The 21090-nt window shown below is 44.6% G+C and overlaps 1 protein-coding gene across 1 annotated transcript in view; it reads left to right on the forward strand.

Moving 5' to 3' along the window:
• Nucleotides 1-21090, forward strand: part of LOC149440755 (myotubularin-related protein 13) — a gene marked incomplete at its 5' end in the record, with an annotated part of 208535 nt that overhangs the window by 144009 nt on the left and 43436 nt on the right. Inside the window, 3 exons of the mRNA XM_089658165.1 lie at nt 6786-6973; nt 17262-17438; nt 20674-20775. Of these exons, the coding sequence (XP_089514291.1) occupies nt 6786-6973; nt 17262-17438; nt 20674-20775 (467 nt within the window). The remainder of the gene's footprint in view (nt 1-6785; nt 6974-17261; nt 17439-20673; nt 20776-21090) is intronic.

Here is a 21090-nt window from a genome sequence, read left to right on the forward strand (position 1 = left end):
GAGATCATATCCCCCCTTATGTATTATACATGGAGATCATATCCCCCTTATGTATTATACATGGAGATCATATCCCCCCCTTATGTATTATACATGGAGATCATATCCCCCCCTTATGTATTATACATGGTGATCATATCCCCCTTATGTATTATACATGGAGATCATATCCCCCTTATGTATTATACATGGAGATCATATCCCCCCCTTATGTATTATACATGGAGATCATATCCCCCTTATGTATTATACATGGTGATCATATCCCCCTTATGTATTATACATGGAGATCACATCCCCCTTATGTATTATACATGAAGATCATATCCCCCCTTATGTATTATACATGGAGATCATATCCCCCTTATGTATTATACATGGAGATCATATCCCCCTTATGTATTATACATGGAGATCATATCCCCCCTTATGTATTATACATGGAGATCATATCCCCTCTTATGTATTATACATGGTGATCATATCCCCCCTTATGTATTATACATGGTGATCATATCCCCCCTTATGTATTATACATGGAGATCATATCCCCCCTTATGTATTATACATGGAGATCATATCCCCCTTATGTATTATACATGGAGATCATATCCCCCCCTTATGTATTATACATGGAGATCATATCCCCCCCTTATGTATTATACATGGTGATCATATCCCCCTTATGTATTATACATGGAGATCATATCCCCCTTATGTATTATACATGGAGATCATATCCCCCCCTTATGTATTATACATGGAGATCATATCCCCCTTATGTATTATACATGGAGATCATATCCCCCCTTATGTATTATACATGGAGATCATATCCCCTCTTATGTATTATACATGGTGATCATATCCCCCCTTATGTATTATACATGGTGATCATATCCCCCCTTATGTATTATACATGGAGATCATATCCCCCCTTATGTATTATACATGGTGATCATATCCCCCCTTATGTATTATACATGGAGATCATATCCCCCCCTTATGTATTATACATGGAGATCATATCCCCCCTTATGTATTATACATGGAGATCATATCCCCCCCTCATGTATTATACATGGAGATCATATCCCCCCTTATGTATTATACATGGAGATCATATCCCCCCTTATGTATTATACATGGTGATGATATCCCCCCTTATGTATTATACATGGTGATCATATCCCCCCCCCCTATGTAATATACATGGAGATCATATCCCCCTTATGTATTATACATGGAGATCATATCCCCCCTTATGTATTATACATGGAGATCATATCCCCCTTATGTATTATACATGGAGATCATATCCCCCCTTATGTATTATACATGGAGATCATATCCCCCTTATGTATTATACATGGAGATCATATCCCCCCCTTATGTATTATACATGGTGATCATATCCCCCCCCTTATGTATTATACATGGAGATCATATCCCCCCCCCCTATGTAATATACATGGAGATCATATCCCCCCTTATGTATTATACATGGAGATCATATCCCCCCCTTATGTATTATACATGGAGATCATATCCCCCCCTTATGTATTATACGTGGAGATCCTATCCCCCCTTATGTATTATACGTGGAGATCCTATCCCCCCCTTATGTATTATACCTGGAGATCATATCCCCCCTTATGTATTATACATGGTGATCATATCCCCCTTAATCTCCTCTTTTCAGTAGAGAATAAATTCAGTTCCTTTAATCTTTCCTCATAGCTGATCTCCTCCATGCCTCGTATCAGTTTAGTTGCCCTTCTCTGTACTTTCTCCAGTTCCCCAATGTTCTTTTGTGAATTGGTGCCCAAAACTGAACTGTATATTCCAGATGAGGTCTTACTAATGATAACAAGTCTGTTATATTTTGCATTCTTCATATTTCACATCCATATGCCATATTTGCCTAGTTTGTTCATCAACCTTAGCGGGAGGTTTTGAATGAGCGCTATCATCTGAGGGAGATGTAATCATTTTCTTACAGAAAGAACAAGGATTTTTTTCCAGGGATTAGACATTGAAGTTCTGTCTCCCCTCGAATCATTCCTTTCTATTGCTCCTTTATCAGCCAGGGGAGAACACAGGACTTAGAGGGACCACACTGTTCTGTGTAGTGATGGTCTATTCCTCTTATGTCAATATAGGAGCAAACTGACATACTGTCCTAGGAGGGAGATGAGGCACAGGAGGTGCCTACTGGAAACGTCACAATATACGCATGCGCTATTTTTAACTTGCAATTTCAAAGTGTTTGCTTTAAAAAGAAAAATATCTGTTCTAGAGAAGAAACCGTGTTGGTTGCTGAGGTTATCTGCTCCATTTTTGCTCCAGCTTTGCTAAATTATTTCTTTTTTGATATAGTAGCACAAACATCTTGTTGCAACCCACATGGAAGAAAAATACATTTGAAATATATTTTCAAAATATTCTTCCCAAATATTTTGCCATAAATTTGAAATGCGACAATTTTGGCCGTATTCAATATATTTCTAAATATATTTCAATAAATATATATATATATATATATATATATATATATATATATATATATATATATATATATATATATTGCATGTTGAAATGCGTTTTTATTATAAAATATATGAAAATTATACTGTATGTCTATAACAATACAAATCTAAGTTTTTGAAATGTATTTACAGATATATATTAAATGACTATTTTATATGTTAAAAAAATCGGAAGAACATATTTAAAAAATATATATTTTTAGAAATATTTTTCAGATATTTTGTAATATTTAAAAAATGCATTTCAACATGCAATATATATATATATATATATATATATATATACAGTGTATGTATATATATATATATATATATATATATATACAGTGTGTCGGTGTGTGTATATATATATATATATATATATATATATATATATATAGATATATATACAGTGTGTGTGTGTATATATATATATATATATATAGTGTGTGTGTGTGTATATATATATATATATATATACAGTGGGGATCGAATGTTTGGGCACCCCAGCTAAAAATTTGTGTTAATGTGCATAAAGAAGCCAAGGAAAGATGGAAAAATCTCCAAAAGGCATCAAAATACAGAGTAGACATTCTTATAATATGTCAACAAAAGTTAGATTTTATTTCCATCATTTACACTTTCAAAATAACAGAAAACAAAAAAATGGCGTCTGCAAAAGTTTGGGCACCCTGCAGAGTTAATATCTTGTACTGCCCCCTTTGGCAAGTATCACAGCTTGTAAACGCTTTTTGTAGCCAGCCAAGAGTCTTTCAATTCTTGTTTGAGGTATCTTTGCCCATTCTTCCTTACAAAAGTCTTCCAGTTCTTTGAGATTTCTGGGCTGTCTGTCACGCACGGCTCTTTTAAGGTCTGTCCATAGATTTTCAATTATGTTGAGGTCAGGAGATTGTGAAGGCCATGGCAAAACCTTCAGTTTACGCCTCTTGATGTAATCCCCCATAGATTTCGAGGTGTGTTTAGGATCATTATCCATTTGTAGAAGCCATCCTCTCTTTCACTTCAGCTTTTTCACAGATGGCATCAAGTTACCATCCAAAATTTGCTGAAATTTTATTGAATCCATTTTTCCTTCTACTCGTGAGATGTTCCCTGTGCCACTGGCTGCAACACAACCCCAAAGCATGATTGATCCAACCCCATGCTTAACAGTTGGACAGAGGTTCTTTTCATTAAATTCTGTGCCCCTTCTTCTCCAAACGTACCTTTGCTCATTCCGGCCAAAAAGTTCAATTTTAACCTCATCGGTCCACAGAACTTGGGAAGAATATTTTTCAAATATATTTCAAATATATTTTTCTTCTGTATGGGAAGGGAGGATCCGTTTACCACCCAGGCAATCTCTGCAGCAGCTTGGCATACATTTAGCAGGGGAAATGCAATCACCTGATAGAAAGGGAGATTGATTCATTCTAAGAACTGTGCCCTACAGCGGTATCTGGTTTGCTCTTCTCCAGCTTCTTTTTATGGGGGAGAGTAATTCAACTAGAACCGTGTTCTGAGCTGATATAGCTTCCAATGACTTGGCTAAATGCAAGATTTTATTTTTCATTTTTAGAGCTCATCTCCGGCCTTCCCTTCAGTCTTGCCCAGTTGTACCGGCTCCTCTCCTTGACTGAAATTACTTACTCTGATCTCACTGCACACTATGAGCTTCTCTGGCTGGTGGAGGTGGAGATTGTGACATCATCCGCCCGCTTCTCCACCTCAGCCAATCAGAGGAACCCTTGTATTCATTCATAAAAAATACAAGGCTTCCTGTGAATGGCTGAATAGCGCTCAGCCTGACTTGTTTTTGTTTTCCGGGAATGACGCAGGAAGTCTTTGTACCGCTGCTGGTGCTTCGTACAGTTTATACAGTGCTGACAGCATTGGTGAAAGAAATAGTTTGTTTGGATCAGCTGCGTCCAGAGAAACTATTGAAAGTGAAATGAAGCCTGGCATTAGGTTTTAGTGTAGTATTGGTCTGATATATGGTTGACTTGTAGCTGTGTCGTTAGAGTAGGTCACACAGTAGTCACCCTACATTGCCTTCACAAACACATCAGATCCATCATTTGCTGTCACATGACTCTGTTGGGTCTCTGATGGCCAACACACTTTGCATTCCACGCGGTGACACTCATTCACATTGTCATTTACTCCATCCTCCTCTTTTCTGTAGATCCGTGCTTTTGTAGCACTAACACTGCAAATGGACTCACTAAAGATTTCTATCTTGTTTTGTGTTATCTGATGATAGTTATCACCTCTGAGTGAATATGGAACTCTGCAAAGCTTCCCATTGCAATTTTGTTCGATCGTTCAAAATAAGCTTGGTTGACCTGTATCCTCTGCTGGTAAGGAACTACAAGTTCCAGCATGCTTTATCAGCTGGTGGCTCTGCTTGTTACCCATGCTTGGTATAAACCCATGCCTATATCAATTCAGATTGGACAGTCTTGTCCTTTTAAAGGCCAGGCCTACTAAAGACTGATGTTTCATGTTTTGGGTGGATGATGGTTGGTGGGATTTTGTGGGTATGAAACAAAACACTATGTTGCCAAAAGTATTGGGCCCACCCTCCAAATCATGTGATTCAGGTGTTCCAATCCCCTCCATGGCCACAAGTGTATAAAATCGTCACCTAGGCATGCAGACTGCTTCTACAAACATTGGTGAAAGAATGGGTCGCTCTCTGGAGCTCAGTGACTCCAAGCGTGGTCCCGTGGTAGGTGGTCACCTGTGCAATAAGTCCATCCGTGACATTTCCTGGCTACTAAATATTCCACGCTCAACTGTTAGTGGGATTATAACAAAGTGGAAGCAACTGGGAACAGCAGCCACTCAGCCACCAAGTGGTAGGCCACGTCACATGACAGGGCGGGGTCAGCACATGCTGAGCCGCACAGTGCGCAGAAGTCACCAACTGTCTGCAGAGTCAATAGCTAAAGACCTCCAAACTTGGTCTGGCCTTCAGGTGAGCCCAACAACAGTGTGTAGAGAGCTTCATGGAATGGGTTTCCATGGGCGAGCAGCTGCATCCAAGCCTTACATCACCAAGTGCAATGCCAAGCGTTGGATGTTGTGGTGTAAAGCACGCCGCCTCTGTCTGGCAATCTGATGGACGTGTCTGGGTTTGGCAGTTGCCAGGAGCACGGTACTTTCCTGACTGCATTGTGCCAAGTGTAAAGTTTGCTGGAGGGGGATTATGGTGTGGGATTGTTTTTCAGGGGTTGGGCTTGGCCCCCTAGTTCCAGTGAAGGGAACTCTTAAGGCGTCAGCATACCAAGACATTTTGGATAATTTCATGCTCCCAACTTTGTGGGAAGAGTTTGGGGATGGCCCCTTCCTGTTCCAACATGACTGCTCACCAGTGCACAAAGCAAGGTCCATAAAGACATGGAGGAGCCAGTTTGGGGTGGAGGAACTTGACTGTCCTGCACAGAGTCCTGACCTCAACCCCATAGAACACCTTTGGGATGAATTAGAGCGGAGACTGTGAGCCAGGCCTCCTCCCCCGACATCAGTGCCTGACCTGACAAATGTGCTTCTGGAAGAATGGTCCAACTTTCCCATAGACACCCTCCTAAACCTTGTGGACGGCCTTCCCAGAAGAGTTGAAGCTGTTATAGCTGCAAAGGGCGGGGCCAACTCAATATTGAACCCTACGGACTAAGACTGGGGGGCCATTAAAGGTCATGTGCGTGGAAAGGGCGGGGCCAACTCAATATTGAACCCTACGGACTAAGACTAGGGGGCCATTAAAGGTCATGTGCGTGGAAAGACAGCCGACCAATACTTTTGGCAATATAGTGTATATAAATAGACATACAGAAGTGGGTGTGGCTGGAGATTAAGATCTACATCAGGGAAATCTCACCACTAGAATTTTTTGAGGGTGTTTGACTGATATAAATACCGCTTTATGGATTCTGCTAAAAGTTTGACTGCAAAGACCTTTTGATACCACTGAACTTTCCAACCAAATATGAAAAGGACCAGGTATGTGTTGACAGGTTGGCACAAACCCAAAACTGAAATATCAGTCTCAAAAAGCTTCACCCTCGACCTAGAGGAAGTTTTATGTCATTTTAGCCTGCTGGTTATATTTCCTTAGAGGTGATTTGTTGTAGACATAGTGCACCCTATGCACGCCTTTCTGCAGATACGACTTGCTCTGCAACGAGTTTGCCATAAATTTGCTACCTTTTGATTTTTTTTCTTGTTTCTAATAATCCTGTAATTTGTACCCAGGCGTTTGGGCCAGCCTGCGCTCAAGCAATCGCCTAATCACCACCCAGACACCGCTTATTGAGGTCGGTGCCCGGCTAGCAGGAAAGGATCATCATGGAGCTTCCTACAGCGACCAGACCTCACTACAGAACAACCTGCTAAAGCGCCAGGCCGCACTTTACATCTTTGGTGAAAAATCTCAGTTGAGGGTAAGAAGTATTTATTTGTTAAATGTTTGTCCTTTCTGTACTTACCTTTCAGCTAAGACAGTGGTTCTCAACCTTCCTAATGTTGCGACCCTTTAATACAGTTCCTCATGTGGTGGTGACCCCCAACCATAAAATTATTGCAAAACGGTCCATCATTTTGCGCCTGAAGGAATTTGATGGGAACGGAAGTTAATCTGATTGCCAATTGGATCTGATAGTAAAATTTAAGTGTGTATGGCCAGTATTCCCCCCTTCCCCCCCTGGATATTAGCCCTCTCCCACACCAAGTCGTCTGTCCTGAGGCTCCTTGTATGACCCCGGAAAGCTTGGGATTGCTGGTCGCTGTGTACTTCCCCCTAGCGGGCCGTGTGCCCCGGTGCCAGCCCTCGTGCTGTGAGAAGAAGCCTCCGTGGGAGGTGAGCGGCTGTAGGGCGCATGCTCTGCGGGTAACCAGATCCCCCCTCCCCGGAGACAAAGGGTGGCCCGGCTCACATCTATCCAGCTGTTGTGAGCAGCTGCCCGCCTGGGGAAACATGCAGCAGGTGCAAGGTCAGCCAGTGGGCAGCAGCGGGGCACCTCCGACCCGCCCCTTGCAGGGGAGGAGCCTCCAGCCTGGCCGGCCGCTCATAACGCACAGGGAAGAGGGAGCGAGCCAGTCAGTGTGCTGGTGTTAGTTCAGCGTGAGAGGCTTGCAGAAAGCCGGGAGTGCGGGACACCCTGCCAAGCCCCTCCGGCCGCCCTCACCACTACCTCATAGAGTATCTGCATGTGGGCGGACCCGCCTGAAGACAGATAGAGGAGCGGTGTCTCGGTTCCTAAGACCATCGGAAATATGTGTTTTCCGATGGTCTTAGGCGACCCCTGTGAAAGGGTCATTCGACCCCCAGGTTGAGAACCGTACGCATCGATCTCGGGAAGAGTCAGTCTAGGGCAACACAGCCTGGCAGCACAGAGCCTGCAGAGAAAAGCTGTAGAGATTTGCCCAAAAGTGCAATATATATGACCAAGCAGCAAATGTGTGCAAATAAAAATACCAAAAATATAAAAGAAAATGCTAATATAATAAACATATTAGAAATCATAGAAAACAATGTTATTTCTCTTGACATGCAAATCTGTGCATTCTGGAATGCACCTGAACTGCATCAGATTAGCATTAGCTCGGGTTTACATGTGTTTTTGACCGCGTTTTTCCAGCCCCCTCCAGTGCAACCTTGTTCAGCGGTTCAGGTGCAAATTGTCAAAGTGCATGATACTGGAAATCGCACCTGAACCGAGCTCAAAATCATACTGGACTCTTTTTGAAAACATGCTGCGGCCGGTCCGCACATATGTGAACTGGTTGCATTGAAAAGGCTGCAGGTTCACATATCGTGCAAATCAGATCCAATACGAGTCCAATTCGCATATATGTGAACCGGGGCTCATTGAGAAATGCCCCTAAACCACTTCCCGTCTGGCCCATGTATATAAACGGCCAGACGGGAGTAGCGCAGGGGCGGGTGGCCGTTTGTAAACGTCCTCCCCACTCCCTGCTTGTGCGCGCTCCCTGGGAGCACGCAGCACCGTGATCCGGTGCCCGCTGTGTCTTCCGAACACAGTGGAACACCGATTGTTGTACGGGACCTCTGTGTGAGGTCCTGATCATGTGATCACTGATTGGCCAATCAGTGATCACATGAAGAGTAGCGAGAAAGATGTCACTTCTGACATCATTGCTTACTACATGTGAAATGTGTGAATGATCACAGAGGTCACATGGTACAAGGCTATTCACAACAGCCTTTTCCCCTTTGACAAGCTGTGACCAATTACAGCTCACACAGTATTTCTCAATGGCTGCAAGAATGCAGCCAGAGAGGAGGATAAATGATTGCTTTTACAGCCTTTATGGGTGTAAAAGCAATCGGTGTAAAAAAAAATAAAAATATTCATCACCCCCCACAAGTAGGACAGTGTTACTATGGTGCCACTGTACTGCTAGGGTGACAGTATGTAAAAAAAAAAACATAATATCAAAAAATAAAATAAAAATGTAAAAAAAAATTTAGAAAAATTATAATTTTTGGTTATAAACTAATTTGGGTTATTTTTTTTTTTTTTTACTATAAAGATGATGAAGATATGAAGAAAGTTTATTTATTTGCAAAATGTTATAAGAAAACCACTTTTTTTTTTTTTCAAAATTTTTGGACTTTTTCTTTTATCCCAGTGGTGAATAAATACCACCAAAATAAAGTTTTATCTGTCTCAAAAAAATGCTAAAAAAAATTCATATGGGTACAGTGTTGCATGACCGCACAATTGTCATTCAAACTGTGATAGCACTGAAAGCTGAAAATTGACCTGGACAGGAAGGGGGTGAAAGTGTTCGGATTTATTTATTATTTATTTCAGGTACTTATATAGCGCCGTCAATGTACTCCGCACTTTACATATATATTATACATTCACATCAGTCCCTAACCCTCAAGGGGTGTACAATCTAAGGTCCCTAACCCTCAAGGGGTGTACAATCTAAGGTCCCTAACCCTCAAGGGGTGTACAATCTAAGGTCCCTAACTCACAGTCATACATACACATACTAGGGACAATTTAGACAGGAGCCAATTAACCTACCAGCATGTCTTTGGAGTGTGGAAGGAAACTGGAGAACCCGGATGAAACCCATGCAGGCACAGGGAGAGCATGCAAACTCCAGACAGGTGGTGCCGTGGTTGGGATTTGAACATGCGACCCCATTACTGCCAGGCGGAAGTGCTAACCATTGAAATGGTTAAAGCAAGCTCACCTGTTGGGAACTGGTTTGCACCCTTCAGCAGAGGGTGATGGAACGTTTTATTCATTGATCGGCGATCACATTTAAAAGCGGCTTTGCCATTGGTTCGGGGAGTTCCTCGTGGCAGGTCTCTCTCTTTTTTCCCTGGCACAGGACCTTAACGAGGAATTCTCCAAATAGCTGCTTCTCAGTAATGCTGAGTTTACAGTCGTGGTTCGCTCTAAATACACAACTTGATAATCCCACGACCCGTTTTCTTAACCCCGTGTGCTCAGAGGACATTGCTCTCCGGGTGACATTCCTAGTCCTATCGCTGTAAGATTTGGGCAAGGTCCAAGAACAGCAGCGACTCCTGTGTCCGAGGCATGTTCTGCGGGGAGAGCTCCTATCTCATCTGGGGCTCCTAGAATGGAATGTGTCCTCTCACCGGCTAGTGTTATCACAAGCCCCCTTCGCAGGACAGCGACCCGGTGCCGCTGGTCTCATAATTGCTTTGCCTTATCGCTTTTCGTAAACGCTGCGCTGGAATTAATGCGCGCCGCGAAGATCTCCTGACCCAGGGGTCTCTCCGACACTTGCTCGGCCAACTTCACGCCGGGGTCATCTGCTGCTTGCTATTAAGAAAGCTTCAATATTCACTAGCTGAGCTCCTCTGTTTATCTGAATGATCTCTCTGTCCTCTGTTTTCACAAGAGATCCTCGACTGGGTGGATGGTTTTATACTCTGACATCAACCAGGCATTTTCGTCCACTCACTGGATACTTTTTTGGACCATTCTCTGTAAATCCTAGAGATGGTTGTGCGTGAAAATCCAAGTAGATCGGCAGTTTTTGCAATACTCAAGATCAGCCCGTCTGGCACCGACAACCATGCCACGCTCAAGTCATTTAAATCCCCTTTCTTCCCCAATCTGATGGTCAGTTTGAACTTCGGCAAGTTGTCTTCACCACGTCTAGATGCGTAAATGCATTGAGTTGCTGCCATGTGATTGGCTTATTAGCCATTTGTGTTACCAAGCCATTGAACAGGTGGACCTGATAAAGTGGCCGGTGACTGTATATGATATATAGTTGCCACCTTTTATTGATCCTTTGTTACATCTAAGTGCTGCTTTTCTCCTGCAGCCTTCTTGCAGCCACCTAATGCTTACATGCGCTTAAGCGATGGCTACATGCCATTTCTCTAGGGTTGTTGGGTCAAATCCCAACCACGGCACCACCTGCCTGGAGTTTGCATGTTCTCCCTGTGCCTTATACAGGATTTATATGGCGCCAACAGTTTACACAGCACTTCACAATGTAAAGGGGGGCAGTACAGTTACAATACAGATCAATACAGAAGGATGGGCAGCACAGTGGGTAAATGGTTAGCACTTCCGTCTGGCAGTACTGGGGTCATTGGTTCGAATCCCAACCAAGGCACCACCTGCCTGGAGTTTGCATGTTCTCCCTGTGCCTGCGTGGGTTTCCTCTGAGTACTCCAGTTTCCTCCCACACTCCAAAGACATGCTGGTAGGTGAATTGGCTCCTGTCTAAATTGCCCCTAGTATGTGTATGTATGAATGTGAGTTAGGGACCTTAGATTGTACGCCCCTTGAGGGTTAGGGACCTTAGATTGTACGCCCCTTGAGGGTTAGGGACCTTAGATTGTACACCCCTTGAGGGTTAGGGACCTTAGATTGTACGCCCCTTGAGGGTTAGGGACTGATGTGAATGTACAATATATATGTAAAGCGCGGAGTACATTGATGGCGCTATATAAGTACCTGAAATAAAAATAAAATAAAGTCTGTAAGAAGTCTGTAATGAAAGCTGCAGATGTTAATCTGACCTCCAGCCCTCCCTTCAGTCTTGCACGGTTGTATCAGTTGCTCTCCCGGATTGAAATGGCTCAATCTAATTTCACCGCACACTGTGAGCTTCTCACCATGTGCATTAGAAGCTGCAGCAAGTCAGAGCTCCGCCTCATTTCCTGGCTGGAGGATGCCCAGCATCTTCTAGCCCTTCCCTTCTGAGCCTGAATGTCCTGCCCCTTTCATTACTTGGATTATTTTTCACTCTCCCAGACTGACATCCCCCCCTTTAAAGTATTATAATATTTGCATAACTCCTCCCAATAGACTAACTGCTCGCATGAGGGCTGAAGACTCATTAGGGGAGTACTAAGATGTTTTCAGGAAGCGAACGTACAGCACCCTGCCAGTCCTTCCCACCAACGATGATCTGCCTGCATTGCATAGTGAATCACAGAAACCCAGTGATGACACCACTGGGTCTAAGATGGTGTGAATGAAAATTGAAAGGTTTTATTTACAGATGCCATTACCACGAGGGAGGCAAAATAAAAACTAGGTAAGCCCAAATATAAGCAGCTAAAACATTAGCTTTAACCACTTCCCATTTGGCCCATGTATATAAACAGCTGGACGGGAGCAGTGCAGGGGCGGGTGGCCATTTATAAATGTCCTCCCCGCCCCCTGCTTGTGCACGCTCCCTGGGAGCACGCAGGACCGCGATCTGGTGCCCGCTGTGTGCGGATCGTTGTACGGGAACTCTGTGTGAGGTCCCGATCATGTGATTACTGATTGGCTAATCAGTGATCACATGAAGAGTAGTAAGCAAGATGTCACTTCTGACACCATTGCTTACTACTAGTGAAATCTATGAATGATCACAGAGATCACATGGTACATGGCTATTCACACCACCCTTGTACCATGTGACAAGCTGTGACCAATCACAGCTCTCACAGTATTTCTCAAGAATGCAGTTAGAGAGGAGAAATGATTGCTTTTACAGACTTTATGGGTGTAAAAGCAATCAGTGTAAAACAAAAAAAAAAAAAAAAAAAATCTTCATCACCCCCCCCCACAAGTAGTACAGTGTCACTATGGTGACACTGTACTGCTAGGGTGACAGTATGTAAAAAAAAAAAAACAACAAAGAATATAATAAAAAAATTAAAATGTAAAAAATTTTTTTTTAAATTCTAATTTTTGGTTATAAACTAATTTGGGTTATTTTTTTTACTAAAAAGATAACTGAATAAATTTTGGCCAAGATTTATGAAGAAAGATTTATTTGCAAACTTTTATAAGAAAAAAACTTTTTTTCCAAATGTTTTGACTTTTTCATTTGTATGGCAAAAAAAAAAAAATCCCAGTGGTGAATAAATACCACCAAAATAAAGTTATATCTTTCTCAAAAAAAGATAAAAAATTAATATGGGTACAGTGTTGCATGACCGCGCAATTGCCATTTAAAATGTGATAGTGCTGAAAGCTGAAAATTGGCCTGGGCAGGAAGGGGGTGAAAGTGGTTAAACATTTTGAAATGGCAAAGCTTAGAAATAGGAAAACTCCAACACTTGGCGATTTGCAGTTTCAAATATCTGTTATACACCTAAAAAAGTGATATAAAGAAAAGTGCTACAAAATCATCATACTAGCTGGTTCAGTCCAGAGTTTTATATTTCTTATTAGAATTGATTGGCTTTTTTTTTTTTTTCCTCTGGCATCCATACGGCGTTATAATTAAACTGTGGCGTTGCTGTGTTGCGTCAGTAATTCACCTTTATTGTGGAGATGGTGTCCATCCAAAGAATCTGATACAATATCCAGGCCTGCTCTACATAACTGTCTTAAAGGTCAGACAAAGCAAACAGCAGTTGCCATGATAGAAAAGAAAAACAATCAACTAATAATACATCCTCATTATTAAAGTGGACCTGTATGTGCCTGCAGAAGATCCTGGTTCCCACACTTGGATGTACACAGATCCTCCACTTAAAATCAAGCCCTGCTCCTTCTTGCATTAATCCCAATCCACTGCCAAACCTGCCCTGTAGGTGGAGGCCGGCATCTTCATTGTGGGCACCCACCTTTGACAGCTTGTGGCTTCACAGCCAGGTACCCACTGCGCATGCGTGAGTAGCGCTGCACTTCATGAATGGTCCTGTAGTCTTCTGGGACCTGTCCTCCCACTGACACCAACGATGGGACACTGTTCCTCCCACTGACCCCAACGATGTGGCATTGTTTCTCCCACTGACCCCAATGATGTGGCACTGTTTCTCCCACTGACCCCAACGATGTGGCACTGTTTCTCCCACTGACCTCAACGATGTGGCAATGTTTCTATCACTGACCCCAATGATGTAGCACTGTTTATCCCACTGACCCCAATGATGTAGCACTGTTTCTCCCACTGACCCCAACGATGTGGCAATGTTTCTCCCACTGACCCCAACGATGTGGCACTGTTTCTCCCACTGACCCCAACGACGGGGCACTGTTCCTTCCACTAACCCCAACGACAGGGCACTGTTCCTTCCACTGACCCCAACGACGGGGCACTGTTCCTTCCACTGACCCCAACGACGAGGCACTGTTCCTTCCACTAACCCCAACGACAGGGCACTGTTCCTTCCACTGACCCCAACGACGGGGCACTGTTCCTTCCACTGACCCCAACGACGGGGCACTGTTTCTCCCACTGACCCCAACGACAGGGCACTGTTCCTTCCACTGACCCCAACGACGGGGCACATTTCCTTCCACTAATCCCAATGACGGGGCTGTGTTCCACCCACTGATCCCAATGATGGGGCACTGTTCCTCCCACTGATCCCAGTGACGGGACTGTGTTCCACCCACTGATCCCAATGATGGGGCACTGTTCCACCCACTGATCCCAATGATGGGGCACTGTTCCACCCACTGATCCCAATGACGGGGCACTGTTCCACCCACTGATCCCAATGACGGGGCACTGTTCCACCCACTGATCCCAACGACGGGGCACTGTTCCACCCACTGATCCCAATGACGGGGCACTGTTCCTTCCACTGATCCCAATGACGGGGCACTGTTCCACCCACTGATCCCAATGATGGGGCACTGTTCCCACTGATACCAGCGATGGGGCACTGTTCCTCCCACTGACACCAGTGACAGGGCACTTTCTACTCCCACTGGCCACAATCCTGGGGTGGGCGCAGGCGACAAATTATTTTCAGTATCTGGTTTAGGAAATCAAGCAGTTTGCATATCAGTAGTCTATCTTCTTCAGAATCAAAGACAGAATGGTCAGTAGGTTTCAATTAGAGACTGGAACATCTCTACAGTTTCAACCTCTGGAATAGTTTGTAGGAACATGAAGAGTTGCTCGTTTTTGATACTTTATTCTGTTGTCCATAAAGAGACTGCATATATACAGTATTCATAAAGTATTCAGACCCCCTTCACTTTATTCTCTGTTATGTTGCAGCCTGGTACAGTTGTTTAGATTCATTTGTTTCTCATTACACTACAGTATTCTACACCCAGTACCCCATAATGACAAAGTGAAAACAGAATTTTGCTTTGGCAAACTCCAAGTGGGCTTTCATGTGTTTTGCACTGAGTAGAGACCTCCGTCCAGCCACTCTGCCACGAAGACCAGATCGGTGGAGGTCTACAGTGATGGTTGTCCTTCTGGAACTTTATCCCATCGTTACGCAGGACCTCTGGAGCTCATCGGGTTCTTGGTCACTTCTCTTACTAAGGCCCTTGCTCACTTGGCCGGGTGACCAGCTCTTGGAAGAGTCCTTGTTATGCCAAACTTTTGAGAATTATGGAGGCCACTGTGCTCTTGAGAACCTTCAGTGCAGCAGAAATTGTTTGCAATAATTCTGTCTCTGAGCTCTGCAGGCAGTTCCTTTGACCTCATGGCTTTTGCTCTGATACAGTATGCATTGTCGGCTGTGAGGCCTTATATAGAGAGGTGTGTGCCTTTCCAAATCATGTCCAATCAATGTATTTTACCATATTTGGACTCCAAGGTTTAGAAACATCTCAGCAACGACCCAGAGAAACGGGAAGCACCTAAGCTAAATTTCAAGCGTTGTTCCAAAGGGTCTGAATACTTATGCCAATGGGATATTTCAGTTTTTCCTTTTTCATATGTTTGCAAACATTTCTAAAACTCTTGTTTTCACTTTGTCATTATGGGGTACTAAGTGTAGATTAATTAGAAAAAGGTCTGAATACTTTATGAATATTCTGTATAGCCCCCACCTGAAAATCCACACTTCCTAAATATGTTTCACCTCAATGGACTTGTTCCCAAAAATAGCGAGGTAAAGGAAGCAATGAGCATTTTCCTTGGGTACTTCCTTTATCGATTCTATCCTCGATAGCAAGCCCATTTAAAGAGTGTGATCTTTCCAGTGAAGACTATGGGGTTGATTTATTAAGGCGAATAGACTGTGCACTTTGTAAGTGCAGTTGTTCTAGATCTTTACTTCACTTTGCAAAGAATACCCAACCACGTGCAAAGAAATGAAAAAAAAAAAAAAGCATTTTTGCTTGCACAGTTGGATGATGGAAGTCAGCAGAGCTCTGGAGCAACTGCTCTTGCGGAGTGCAACTGCACTTTTCAAAGTGCACAGGCTATTCACCTTTAGTAAATCAACCCATATATGTATGCAGTCACTTTATCGGCAACACACTGCAGTATCAAAAATGAGGAACTCTTCATCTTCCTACATTTGCATGTTGGACTGGAGATGGGCTACAAGAGCTGGCACCCAGATAGTCGGCAGGTTTGGAGCAGTGCCGTGGATTTGGGTATGCTCTGGAATAATGTAGTTTAGATTGGAGTCCAGGGCCGGTGCCAACATAAAACTATTAAGGTATCCTTCGGGCGCCAGAATGGGGGGCTGTAATATTTGAATCCCCAGCCACTTGCTGGGTATTCGGATTTTTATAATACCTGTCCCCTGTTCCCAACAGAAAACACCCACAGTAGAGGGAATGCAGTGCACAGCTTCTGCAGGGAGAGCCATACAGGGGATCAATTCCTGTAATTGCCTCTCCACCGGACCAACCTCCCCCACCCCTCCCCCATCCTCTATTGGATTCCCCTCCCCCATCCTCTATTGGATTCCCCTCCCCACAGCCCTGTCAGCTTCCCTCCTTTCCTGACAGCTTTTAGCTGTTGTAGGGATTGGTTCCAGTATTTGCCTTCATGATCGCTATCACTTTAAGATCCCCATCTCCTGATTGCCCAGGCCCTCCTGTGTGCCCCCTCCACCTCCCCAGCACTGCCAGCTTTCCTCCTCTCCTTCCAGCTTTCAGCTGTTGTAGGGATTGCCTTACAGGGATTGGTTCCAGTATTTGCCTTCCTGATCGCTATCACTTTAAGATCCCCATCTCCCGACTGCCCAGGCCCTCCTGTGTGCCCCCTCTACCTCCCCAGCACTGCCAGCTTCCCTCCTCTCCTCTCCCACCAGCAGCTTCAGGCACACAGGGGGATCTTCAGGATGGAGAGCAAGGGAAAGGGGCTGGTAAATATGTCATTTTCCAGCCCCTTTCTCTTCCAAACGAACACAGTGAGTGATCGGTACTAGTCTTCAAAATGCTCCTTGGTTTTGTAGACCAAAATCCTTGCACCGGCCCTGCTGGAGTCTTTTAGGGGCATAAGCAACACTCGCTTGTCAATAACTGTCCATGCTTTTTTTCTCACCAGGGTTTCAAGTTTGACTTTGCTTTGAACTGTGAGTTTGTACCGGTTGAGTTTGGTGATATTCGGCAAGTGAAGACCAGTTTTAAGAAGCTAATGCGAGCTTGTGTGCCAAGCAGTGTTCCCGGGGACTCGGATGCCAGTTTTCTCAAGTCACTGGCTGACTCGGAGTGGTTCCTACAGGTGACAACCATGTTCTTGTTCTGTTTGAGGGGAATGCTGGGGAATTATGACCCATTTGTGTTACCTTTAAAGCTAGACTCCAGCCAAGACTTTTTTTTTTATGGAGCGGGAAAGGGTTAAAATTTCCATCAGGGGTTTTGTTGCTGTCTGTGTAAAAGGGGATGGATGGCGCTGGATTCCCTGAAAATGTTCTTAGTTCCACTAGATAAGGTTTTCGGGATTTCGGGTGTACAGTGTCTCTATGCTAGGCTGCACATCGGTGGGCCCCCATGGTCTCCTTGAGTTGTGAAAACTGTCCACAGCTAACGCATTTCAGGGGATAAGCCCTGCCCCTTCATAAAGGCTTCAAATATGGGAAACGATTTGGTCGCTGGATCAGAAGGCACAGACAGCAATAAAAATTCACAGAGGTTCTGAACTTTCCCAATGAGTTAACAAAAAAATATGTCTCTGTAGACATTTTTCCCATTGAGATTTCCCTTCACTTCCTGTCTTGGTGACACCAGGACAAGAAATTGGAGAAAGGGTGTCTGCAGACAGCAATAAAAGCCTCACGGCTATTCCAGGTCTTCCCTTATTTAGAAAGCATGTCTATCTATTGTCCCTATTAGAGACATTTCCCTTCACTTCCTGTTCCTTTAACCCCCCCCCGGGTCTTTTTTTAATTTATTTTTCAACTTTACAGGATATGTGCAATTTATAACAAAGTGCGTTTGTATTTTTTCCCAGACCCTGACCTAAAGCACCCTTCTCCTCTGCAGATGCATTCTTCCATCCCGACCCTGACCTAACCTAAAGCACCCTTCTCCTCTGCAGATGCGTACTTCCATCTAGACCCTGACCTGACCTAAAGCACCCTTCCCCTCTGCAGATGCATTCTTCCATCCCGACCCTGACCTAACCTAAAGCACCCTTCTCCTCTGCAGATGCGTACTTCCATCTAGACCCTGACCTGACCTAAAGCACCCTTCCCCTCTGCAGATGTATACTTCCATCCCGACCCTGACCTGACCTAAAGCACCCTTCCCCTCTGCAGATGCGTACTTCCATCCCGACCCTGACCTGACCTAAAGCACCCTTCCCCTCTGCAGATGCGTACTTCCATCCCGACCCTGACCTGACCTAAAGCACCCTTCCCCTTTGCAGATGCATGCTTCCATCCAGACCCTGACCTAACCAAAGCAGCCTTCCCCTCTGCAGATGCATGCTTCCATCCCGACCCTGACCTAACCTAAAGCACCCTTCCCCTCTGCAGATGTATACTTCCATCCAGACCCAACCTAAAGCACCCTTCCCCTCTGCAGATTCATACTTCCATCCAGACCCTGACCTGACCTAAAGTACCCGTCCCCTCTGCAGATGTATACTTCCATCCAGACCCTGACCTGACCTAAAGCACCCTTCCCCTCTGCAGATGCATACTTCCATCCAGACCCTGACCTAACCTAAAGCACTCTTTCCCTTTGCAGGTGCATGCTTCCATCTAGACCCTGACCTAACCAAAAGCACCCTTCCCCTCTGCAGATTCATACTTCCATCCAGTGACTGTGGTTTCACAGTTTGTTTACATCCAGCGGTGCAAGTCTTCGCTGTACTAGTCATGCCTGCATATTATTGCCACATGGTCTTCTACAGGGCTTTGTCCCAAGGCCAGAAACAATCAGAGACTGTCCCACAGATGTCTGTGGGGCTTTAATGTGCAGTCAGTGCCAGGACAATGATGGTTTTCACCGCTGAATGCAAACAAACGCCGGAAGATTTAGGTAAGCATGCGTCTGTGGAGGGGGTTAGATTTGTTCAGGGGAAGGGGACAAAAAGGATAAATGCCCTTTGTTTTAAAGTGCTCTAATCCTTTAAAGAACCCAATATGATAATATGCATCTCATCTTTAAAGTGTTACTAAACCCACAACAGTACAATCAGTCTGTATATGCAGTAAAGCATGCTTGTTATACTCACTGTGGAACCTAAGGGGTTAATCCTCTGCATTATGTAAAAAGGCTGTTTGATCCTGTCTTCTCTGATCCTCCCCTTTTTCTACTGTCTCCAATCCATCGCCTGATGAGAATAGAGCCTTGGGGGCCAGCTGCACATGCTCACTTTAGTGTGTATTTCTAGAGAGGTTGGTTTTGGTTTTTTTGTTTTTTATTTTTGTTTTTTTCTTGGGAGGGTGCATGTAATCAGCACAGGGCCAATCAGCACTGTCCAGATAGAGGGTCAGGGGTTATGCAGCCTTGTAGTACAATCAAGAAACAATGAAAAACTACAAGCTTTAACCAGTGCTCTGCTGGACACTGATAAAGTTGCAAGACTGCGCTAACTGCTGATGAGAAAAGGTATTTAGCAGTTTGTATTTACTAAAATAATTGCATTTCCATGTTCTGTGTACTGTGGGAGACCAGATATAGTGAGTGCAGGGTCCAGGGAGAGCGGATATAGTGAGTGCAGGGTCCGGGGAGAGCGGATATAGTGAATGCAGGGTCCGGGGAGATCAGATATAGTGAATGCAGGGTCTGGGGAGACCAGATATAGTGAATGCAGGGTCCGGGGAGACCGGATATAGTGAATGCAGGGTCCGGGGAGAACAGATATAGTGAATGCAGGGTCCAGGGAGAGCGGATATAGTGAATGCGGGGTCCGGGGAGACCGGATATAGTGAATGCAGGTTCCGGGGAGAGCAGATATAGTGAATGCGGGGTCCGGGGAGACCGGATATAGTGAATGCGGGGTCCGGGGAGAGCAGATATAGTGAATACGGGGTCTGGGGAGACCAGATATAGTGAATGCGGGGTCCGGGGAGAGCAGATATAGTGAATGCGGGGTCTGGGGAGACCAGATATAGTGAATGCGGGGTCCGGAGAGAGCGGATATAGTGAATGCGGGGTCCGGGGAGAGCGGATATAGTGAATGCGGGGTCCGGGGAGAGCGGATATAGTGAATGCGGGGTCTGGGGAGAGTGGATATAGTGAACGCAGGGTCCGGGGAGAGGGGATATAGTGAATGCGGGGTCTGGGGAGAGCGGATATAGTGAATGCGGGGTCTGGGGAGAGCGGATATAGTGAACGCGGGGTCCAGGAAGAGCGGATATAGTGAATTCAGGGTCCTGGGTTTAGTAACACTTTAAACCTTTACATCTGCCAGTAATTCATTCCAATGATGATATGTAAAATACATGGTAACACATCAAGGTTTCTGAATATCTCCAGATGATCTATTCTGTCATTTTATGTTACAGATACACAGAATAATCCAACTGTCTGTCATTGTGTCTGAGCTAATGGAGTGCGGATCTTCAGTCATGGTCAGCCTGGAGGATGGCTGGGATATCACTACACAGGTAGGAGTCATAGAAAAGTGACAGCAGAAAAAAACTGAGTGGTCCATCGAGTCTGCCTGATTTTTGTTTTGTTTTTGTTTTTTTTTGGGGGGGGGGGGGGAGAGGGGGATTTTTTTTTTTTTTTTTTTCTTATCAATGGTTCAGGCTGGTTGTGTCACGGTGTGGTGGATCCATCCTGCCTTGTATCAATGGTTCAGGTTGGTGGTGGTGGTGTCATGGTGTGGTGGATCCATCCTGCCTTGTATCATTGGATCAGGCTGGTGGTGGTGGTGTCATGGTGTGGTGGATCCATCCTGCCTTGTATCAATGGATCAG

The sequence above is a fragment of the Staurois parvus genome, unplaced genomic scaffold, assembly GCF_062004578.1.
Source record: "Staurois parvus isolate SC_StPar_1 unplaced genomic scaffold, SC_StPar_1.0 ptg001054l, whole genome shotgun sequence".
Lineage (NCBI taxonomy): Eukaryota > Metazoa > Chordata > Amphibia > Anura > Ranidae > Staurois > Staurois parvus.